General features: G+C 34.8%; 5 protein-coding genes across 5 annotated transcripts; 1 reads left to right on the top strand and 4 right to left on the bottom strand.

Annotated features, from left to right (window-relative positions):
* Nucleotides 1-509: 509 nt before the first annotated feature.
* Nucleotides 510-2,237, bottom strand: LOC117575021 (uncharacterized). Its single transcript, XM_034259099.2, has 3 exons — nt 1,746-2,237; nt 1,201-1,684; nt 510-1,134 (listed from the first exon to the last, which is right to left on the bottom strand). The coding sequence occupies exons 1-3, from the start codon at nt 1,813-1,815 to the stop codon at nt 909-911; spliced, it is 780 nt and encodes a 259-aa protein (XP_034114990.2). The 5' UTR covers nt 1,816-2,237; the 3' UTR covers nt 510-908.
* An 831-nt stretch (nt 2,238-3,068) lies between these two features.
* On the top strand, nt 3,069-3,692 carry LOC117576906 (uncharacterized). The gene has a single exon (XM_034262043.2). It carries the CDS (start codon nt 3,069-3,071, stop codon nt 3,690-3,692), a length of 624 nt encoding a protein of 207 aa, XP_034117934.1.
* An 830-nt stretch (nt 3,693-4,522) lies between these two features.
* On the bottom strand, nt 4,523-5,633 carry LOC117576215 (protein takeout-like). Its single transcript, XM_034260821.2, has 3 exons — nt 5,430-5,633; nt 4,891-5,374; nt 4,523-4,823 (listed from the first exon to the last, which is right to left on the bottom strand). The coding sequence occupies exons 1-3, from the start codon at nt 5,500-5,502 to the stop codon at nt 4,598-4,600; spliced, it is 783 nt and encodes a 260-aa protein (XP_034116712.2). The 5' UTR covers nt 5,503-5,633; the 3' UTR covers nt 4,523-4,597.
* A 125-nt stretch (nt 5,634-5,758) lies between these two features.
* LOC117576216 (circadian clock-controlled protein daywake-like) lies at nt 5,759-6,821 on the bottom strand. Its single transcript, XM_034260822.2, has 3 exons — nt 6,647-6,821; nt 6,105-6,591; nt 5,759-6,047 (listed from the first exon to the last, which is right to left on the bottom strand). Exons 1-3 carry the CDS (start codon nt 6,711-6,713, stop codon nt 5,828-5,830), a joined length of 774 nt encoding a protein of 257 aa, XP_034116713.1. The 5' UTR covers nt 6,714-6,821; the 3' UTR covers nt 5,759-5,827.
* Nucleotides 6,822-7,111: 290 nt separating this feature from the next.
* Nucleotides 7,112-8,136, bottom strand: LOC117574680 (uncharacterized). Its single transcript, XM_034258586.2, has 3 exons — nt 7,952-8,136; nt 7,400-7,886; nt 7,112-7,346 (listed from the first exon to the last, which is right to left on the bottom strand). The coding sequence occupies exons 1-3, from the start codon at nt 8,019-8,021 to the stop codon at nt 7,127-7,129; spliced, it is 777 nt and encodes a 258-aa protein (XP_034114477.1). The 5' UTR covers nt 8,022-8,136; the 3' UTR covers nt 7,112-7,126.
* Between the last annotated feature and the right edge of the window lie 601 nt (nt 8,137-8,737).

The following is an 8,737-nucleotide window of genomic DNA, read 5'->3' as shown; positions in this document are numbered from 1 at the left end:
TTCGGTATATTTTCAAAATGATACCGCAATATTTTGCCTTTATTAAAAATGGGTAGCGGGTATCTCACAGTCGAGCACACTCGACTGTAACTTTCTTACTTGTTTAAAATGGCTTTGAGTTCAAGAAACCCCTTTTTTTAATAATGAAATCTAGTTTGTCGTGGGGGAAAATAGGGGTGGAAGAAAAACACCCGGGTATTTGCTCAGATACTCGAGTGTTTTGCTCAGACATTCGAGTGTTTGATCAGACACTCTGAGTGTGTTTTTCAGAATTTGAGCAGATACTCATAAGCCATTTCGTAATGAATGCAAAAATGATCGGGTGCACGAAGAAAAACCACCGGCAAGTCACAAGTGTCTACAAGCCGAGAGTCTAAAATGATCGGGTGCCGAATAGGAAAAAGTGCAAGAAAGGCCGGAGTATAAAAATCACTCACACTCGCAGTACTCGCATGATTTAGAGTAAGTGTGTATCTCTTACTCGGTTTGCGAGCGCTAAGTAGCACCGGCACTCAAAAATGTATGGGTGTGAGTTGAGTGTCGAAATTTGCCCCACTTGACGACGTCTGATGTGTCTATTGCATGCAACGTCGATTTGCAAGCCACGTTAATTTACTGTCAGTACTGACGTATTGCTTGGTAAACTTGGCCTAATGCAGGATTGGTGATGTTTAGATTAGGCGCTAATTAAATCGATTATTTTGTTAGATTAGTGGATAACATAATTCAATTAGATTGAGTTTATTAAAAGCAGCAGGAATTACAAGATGTAAGGACTGCAACTTTTCTAGTCCTAATGCTTTATCGTTAACAATAAAAATTGATATCGGTATTCCAATTTATACGAATTTTCGATAAATTTAAATAAATTAATTAACGTTAATTATGAACTAATCGATTCACTAACTTTATAATGACCCATTCGTTCTATTGAAATCGGGTAGAAACATATCGTCATAGGCGACATTCTCCAGTACCTTGTTGAGAATACCAGTAAATGCCAACGAAAATGCCTTCAGTAGTCCCGGCTCAACACCGTTCCAAAATTCCACCCAATTTTTATTGAATGACCGATTTACAGCTATTGTTAAGTCGGTATTTTCTTTATATAAATCATTCATCCAAATAATCCATCTGTATTTGAAATACCATCATTAAACATGTTTATGTATGTATGTTTTATTTCGATCAATAACTCACCGATCCAACGTGACTACGGGTACGAGTTCATACACTTTAAGATATCGCTTATTGTTGCGATATTCCAGTATGATCTTGATCTTTAGAGTAAAGTGAATGTTCTGAAAATCAGATTGCAGTTTTCCGGTTGTGTTTGCTTTCAGTATTAGCCACTGTCCTTGCATATCGTAGGTTGCTTCGTGCACAAGTCGCGGAATGCGAGCTTTTATCACGATTGGTTCTATTGTTGGATCTCGATTGAAACCCTCAATGTGGGTAACTGTTGCATTGTTGAAGCCCTTGTTAACATTATCTCTCATGTGAAAAGTTAGCCAGATCGGACCGCGGTATGGTGAATCCAACACAGAAACATCTTCCAGTTCCGTTGCATCCAATGGCGGCAAACCAATCTCCGGTATGCCTTTGGGATATTTTCTGATTACATCATTAATGCTTTTTATAATACAAGGTGAATCTCCAAAGTGGCATTTTACAATATCACTAGCTACAAACAATAGTTTAATAATTTATCTGTCAACTTGATTGTTTATTGCAATAATACTCACGCAGTACGGTGCTACACACAGTTTTATATAAAAAACAGACAGCTGCGATTAATATATACAACTTAGTCATTGCTTGCAGAACTTTAAAGTTTTCAATATCTCAGCTCCAATGTGAACCTGCTCTAAGCAGAGATGAACAGCAAATGAAATGAGTAAATCGCGTTGTAAGTTTATTTACAAAACTGTATTTAAATATATGGCGACTTTTAAAATGGCTTTGAGTTCGACAAACCACTTTTTTTAAATAATGAAATCAAGTTTGGCGTGGAAATATATTATGGTATTTCTTCTTTTTATTACTTCAGTAGAACTTTATTTTAAATCATTTTCAACGGATCTAAAGCAAAAACACGCTTGCATTAGACGATAAAAAAAACCGTAGCGTGCTTCGCAAAAACGTTTGTAGAGTAACGTTACGAATATGTTGCGGAACTTATTAAGTAATCATTGCACAGTGGGAGAGATATTAGCGGTGATTTGAGAAAAGCTTGTGCCAAAATTTTTGCTACTTGTGAAGGAATACATTTCTTATATATACACCTATAATCAATAGAAGCATAAATTTTTTCAAATGTGCATATGTACTAATCCACTTGATATTGGGCAAGTTTTGAGTTTTATACAAGTAAGTTCTGTATCAAATAAATATGTAGAGCACACATAATAGGTATGTAGTCAGTATTAAAGATTTTTTCATGAAGAAAATGCATATTGAGCAGATACAACTAATAATGGTTTCATGTATTTATGAAAGGTGTCAAAATTTGCCAAACAACTTGTCAACAACTAAGCCAGAAATTGTTTAGCGCCCCGATAAAAGAAATTACCAGAATGTCTTCAAGTCACGCCAAGAACTGTTGCATATGCGCAACAAATGGAAATCTTCTACCCCAATCAATTCCCCTGCAATTTTATAGGAAATTCTAGCGCAGGCGCCATTATTACATCGCGACAAACAACTGTTGCACGTTGGGCAACATGTTGCTAAAACAAATTGGTAAAGGGCAACATTGTTGCTAAACTTGAATTGAGCAACAGTTTCTTGCATGACTTCCGCTCACAAAGTTTAGCTATTTCTATTTCAATTTCTATTTATACCACAATTACGATTATTGATTGACCTAGGTCTAGGTGTGCACTGTGGTTCGTTCAACTTGCTGGTTGCTAGGAAAACCTGTTGTCTGTTTAAAGCGTTGCAATGCTGTAATACAAATTAAAGCAAAATTAAAGTTAGTAACCGCAAGTTATGCAAAGCTCACTGGAGCCTAAAATTTATTCATTTATAAGTGTGGCCCTGCATATCTAGTGAGGTTACATTTAAAAATGTGGCAGTTAATCTTGGGCCTGTTGCAACATCTGGGAGCTACACCGGCTATTGTCGTCGAACGCAATATGTTTGCTTACTATAAACTTCCATTAAGGCTGCTGGACATGGAGGTGACTCATTCGGACAAATCTGTGTCAGGATTGTATTATGTGTTGCAGTGTCCGCCGAAACTGGATGACAATATTCCCAAGCCAAGGGACATGCAAGTCTGTCGTGTAGTCGACAAGTACAAAGACATATGGCGAAAAAAACAAAAATCCAAAAAGAATCTCTGGAAGGCACCGTCGCGAATGATGTTAAGTCCTCTGCCACCACCAGCTGTTAAGCGCATGCAATGGGGTTGGCGTCAGCGACGACCCAAACGACAGAATCAGGAATCAAAATCAACATTTGATGAGGCGACTCCATTGCAACATCTTCGACACCCGCATCGCAGACAAAAGCTGCTCAAACTATCCGCCGATCATCAGAAATTCAAGCGTGGTAACAGCAGTAAGGGCTATCAACATATGTATTATCGAGATGAAAGCTACAACGATCATATATTCTACGACGAACTCAAATTGGACGGAACATTCAAGAACCGCGGCAAATCAAAAACTTATCTTGTGGATAAATGAGACAAGAATTCAATTTTACTTAAATATAGGCTTAACGCCATTTCAAATCTCTACCCAATTTTTATTAAACATTGAAATTTTATAATCGATTATTTTTTTAGCATGTATTTTTTGAGTATTGGACACACTTTAAGGTATTGCTTATTATTGCGTAGTTCCTTGATGGTAAGCATGAAGTAAATTTTGTGTCTTGCATGTCGGATGTAGAATATGAGCTTTTGTTTTAAGTCATTGTTGAATATCCAATTAAATTATTTGATGGTTTTATCAATTACAATGATACACTCGCAGCACGCGTCTAACCGCAGTCGAATTAAGACAACAAAATTCACTTCAAAACCTGGATTCATCTCAGCTACAATGTAAACTTCTTCTAACCAGATAACCGAATTGTGAGTAGTATCACAAAAATGTGGTTTTTTTTATAGGAACTATTGGATAAATCTTACGAAACCGGAAATCATTCTATGCAACATTTATGTGTGCTCCAACTCAAAATACTTTCTGTTACAATACAAATGGAAACATAAAAATACTAGAAACTTCGGTACAACTATTTAAGAAACCTCATATAAAAATGTTATAACATTTAATAATAACAGGATACGGATAGATCTGGATTAATATATTTTTAAACATCAAGCTGTTATTAGAATATACTATTTATTTATCCCACTCTCAAAGACAACAATTGAGCGTGCACTTGCACATTTATATACTAGCAATCTCGTTGTAATTCGCATAGTTTTGAAACCGGTTTTTTAAAGCACAAACGAGATTTTCACCATTTCGCATGAATTTAACGTTAAATGCATAAGTGCATCTACCCTTATATACAAAACTTGTTCCTGACCATGGACAAAACGTAAACTATTTATTTCAAAAATGTAAATACAATAACAACTTCAACTTTTTTGTTCATTACCAAAATCATTGTTAAGAAACAGTTCGTCATAGGGCACTTTATGAAAAATTCCTCCGATCAAGCTGGTAAAGACCTTGCTAAAAACATCCAAAATAGACGGCTCCATTTCATTATAGAATTCTACCCAATGGGCATTAAAAACTTTATTAACAGCAAGTGTTAAGTCCGAGTTTTCCTTGAAAAATTCGTCCAGCCATAAAATCCAGCTAGTATATAGCAGAATGGTTCGTATTGTTTTCGAAAATATAAATATGATATTTATTGAGTACTTACCGCTTCATTTTAACAATTGGTACCAATTCGTATATTTTCAAATAACGAGTATTATTACGGTATTCTGTAATTACTTTCAATTTCAAAGTGAATTGAAAATGCTGAAAGTCCGATACCGACTCTCCCGTTGTATTTATTAGGGTGAATCCAACGCGTCCTGTAGCTATATAGCTACCCTTGTGTATAAGACTTGGTATTTGACCATGTATTTCCATCGTAGTAGCTGTTGGATCTCTGCCAAAGCCTTTTAGTTTCGTTATTGTTGTATTTTCAAATCCATAATTAATTTGATTAAAAAGCTGGAACTTCAGCCAAACCCCGCCTGATTCGTCATTATTCCACAATTCTAAGTTTGGAACATCAACAACATCCGTGGGAATCATTCCAATGGCTGGGATGCCTTTTGGAAATTGCTTAATAACATTATTCATAGACTCTATAATGCATTTTAGATCTCCGTAATTACATTTTTGAATACCCTTTGCTATAAAACACTTTGATTATTAAATAGTGGTTGAAATACATTTTTGGCTACCCACGTAATGTTAAAGTTTGACATCTAAACACAACCAGAAACTGCAAACTGATCACGACTTTTAAAATTCCTCGCATTTTTCACAAGTTTCAATTTAACTATTATTAAGTTATTTAGATTTCTGATAACTAATAGATAATGTGCACTTGTTGCTTTGTCTACATTTTTCGCGTGATTAAAACGTTTGAACATTCATAATGCTAATATATACATATATCCAGTTCTTAGTTAGCTGTGTTTCGGTTTTATCTCAAGTAGTGGGGAGTATGCAATCCAGAAAACCATTTTATAAAATGTGCAACGTATGTACATATATTATAATTACTTGAAGCTCATGACTTGATTTTATTGCTCAGTTTACTAAACGCTATTTGTATATAAAGCATGTGTGAATTATTGTATTCATAATTGTTTGGTGTCATTCTTGGATATGAACAAGTCATCATATGGAACATTATCAAAAATACTTTTCAGCATACTTAAAAGTACATTAGTAAATATTTGCAATATTGGATTTTCTAGTTCTTTCCAAATTTCAGACCAGTTCTCATTAAATATTGTATTAACAACAGTGGTTAACGCCGGATTTTCCGGGAAGAAATTGTCAAACCACATTTGCCAGCTGCAAAAGAAGTGAATTAATTATTGTCACAATTTCTAGATGCACAAGAAAGCTCACCGATCAATGCCGATATTGGGTGTAAGTTCATTAATCTTGAGGTATCGTTTATTATTACGATATTCAGTTTGAACTTTTAAAGCCATTCTAAACAATACATGGCTAAGTTCTGATTTAGTAACTCCAGTTGCATTAATATTCAGCATCCATAGCATGCGGCCCTTGGCATCGTAATTACCCGCACAGACAAGTTTGGGTATTACGCCCCGAATTTTTATCTGTGCGGATGTTGGATCTTTAACGAATCCCTTAGCTTCCGATATAACTGTATTCTCAAACCCGTAAATTGATTGGTTATACAGCTTTAACTTGAACCAAAAATCATTGAGCTCATCATTATTCGCGAATTGAACATTTGGCAGCTTGACAACATCCATGGCTTTCATTCCAATCACTGGGATGCCTTTAGGAAATTTCTCAATTACCTCATTGATCGACAATCTCACACACCTGTTATCTCCGTAGTGACATTTTGTAATACTCTCAGCTAAAAATGGCTTACGTTATCCAAAAGCTTTCCTTATTTCTTGATAGTTACCTACGTAGTGTTTCACATTTCGACGCGATGATAAACTGTAAACTTATCGCAACATATAATATTTGGTACATTTTGTTGTTTACTTTTTTTCAATACAATTTTTTCTGTTATGAATATTTTCAATATGCATTAAAGTGTACTTGATTTGTTTACGGTTCTTGATTGAATAAAATATTGGCTTACATCAGTTGAACATTTACAAAGCTGAAAAGCTTCTTTGCATAGTTATAGAACTAGTTACCTGCAAAATCAGAAACTCACGTCTTAACGTAATTAGTGGTGAATATGCAACAAAGAAAATATGTTGAAATACAAGTTTGCTGAATTGTAATTAGACAAATGAGGTGAAATGTTTATTATAATATAGAAAAGTGCATAACTTGTTTATCTTCTTGTCTTGGTTAGCTTACAAGCCCGTTGAATATTCTCTGGGTGGTATTAAAGGAAGTTAAAGCTGTATATTAAGTAAGCGAACAAAGTGTGATCATAACTCTTTAATGTATTTATTGGATAGGAACATATCATCGTATGCAACATTCTCTAAAGTATTTTGTATTATGCTGAGAAAAACACTAGTAAATATTTCCAATATGGGTTTTTCTAGCTCATTCCAAAACTCAACCCAATTCGCATTAAATATTTTATTAATTAGAATGGTTAAGTCCGAATTGTCCGGAAAAAAGTTATCCAACCACATTATCCAGCTGTAATATGAAATAATTTATTAATTGTTACAATTCCCAATTCTAAAACCCACCGATCGAGGCCGACATTGGGTACGAGTTGATAAATCTTAAGGTACCGCTTATTGTTACGATACTCGGTTTGGACTTTTAAGGAGAACTCAAAAAAAAAGTTGAAAAACTCCGACTCAGAGTCGCCAGTTGAATTAATATTCACCATCCACAGCATTCGACCCTTAGCAATATAGTTACCCTTGTATACAAGCCTGGGTATTATGCCCTTTATTTCAATCTTTGACGACGTGGGATCTTCATCGAATCCGTGCACTTCCGTTATCGTTACATTCTCGAAGCCATAATTAATTTGATTCACCAACTCAAAGTGATACCATGCATTGCCCACCGGAGGATCGTTGACGAGTACAGTATCTTTCACGTGAACAACATCGAGCGGCTTTAATCCGATGGATGATATACCTTTTGGATATCGGCGTATTAAATTATTAGCTGTCTCCTTAATGCATTTAGTATCTCCGAAATGACACTTCTTGACAGCATTCGCTGCGAAAAGCGAGATAATGATAATCAAAACAATATGTCATATGAATTTTAAATACGCTACCCACGCAGTTCAATTACGCACTCTAAACCGACACATAGCTGCAGAAATATCACAGTTATTAACACAGCCCTCATCTTGGGACTGAAGCACTAAACGTCCAGCAGCTTAATAAAATCGAACAAATACATTGAATAGTTTTCTATGAGAATTCTCCTAGTATATAGATTATCATAACACGTTTTCACGATTCTACCACATAGAACGAATTAAACCAAGCTAAATAATGATATTTACACTTATCTAAGTGCATGTAAAATTATCGTGGTGAGATTTTCTCAATCATCTGATTTGAAAGCTTGGCCGCTTGAAAGCTTTTAATAGTTAACAGCTGTTAAGTGACACTTGCCGCTTTTCATTTAAGCCATTCAAAAAAATCATACTAAGAAGTATGTTTCCTTGTATTATTTTCTAAATATTTTCTAAAAGTTAACTCATCAATTATTTAATCCTCTGCATATGACAATTAACTAATAATTAATATTCGAAAACTACTGATTTATGAAATATTATACTTAAAGATACATTTTAAAAATATTAGTTGCTTTAACGGTAATGAAAGAGACTTCATCGAATTAGAAACACATCTGTCAGTCCGAAATATGCTCATATGGTAATATTACTACCCCAACAGGTAATTACGTTGTTGATTTGATTAACTCATTCCATTAATTTCCCTTTCATTCGGATGGCGACTATTTAAATATCAATTACAAAACAAGTATGCAAGCACTGATGTAATACGTCATGTGCTAATGAGCTGTTATAAAAATCAACGCCCCCAAAGTGCTTA

This window comes from Drosophila albomicans, chromosome 2R, assembly GCF_009650485.2.
Source record: "Drosophila albomicans strain 15112-1751.03 chromosome 2R, ASM965048v2, whole genome shotgun sequence".
NCBI lineage: Eukaryota > Metazoa > Arthropoda > Insecta > Diptera > Drosophilidae > Drosophila > Drosophila albomicans.
The sequence above is the reverse complement of the archived record's forward strand: the minus strand, read 5'-3'. Positions and strand labels throughout refer to the sequence as shown.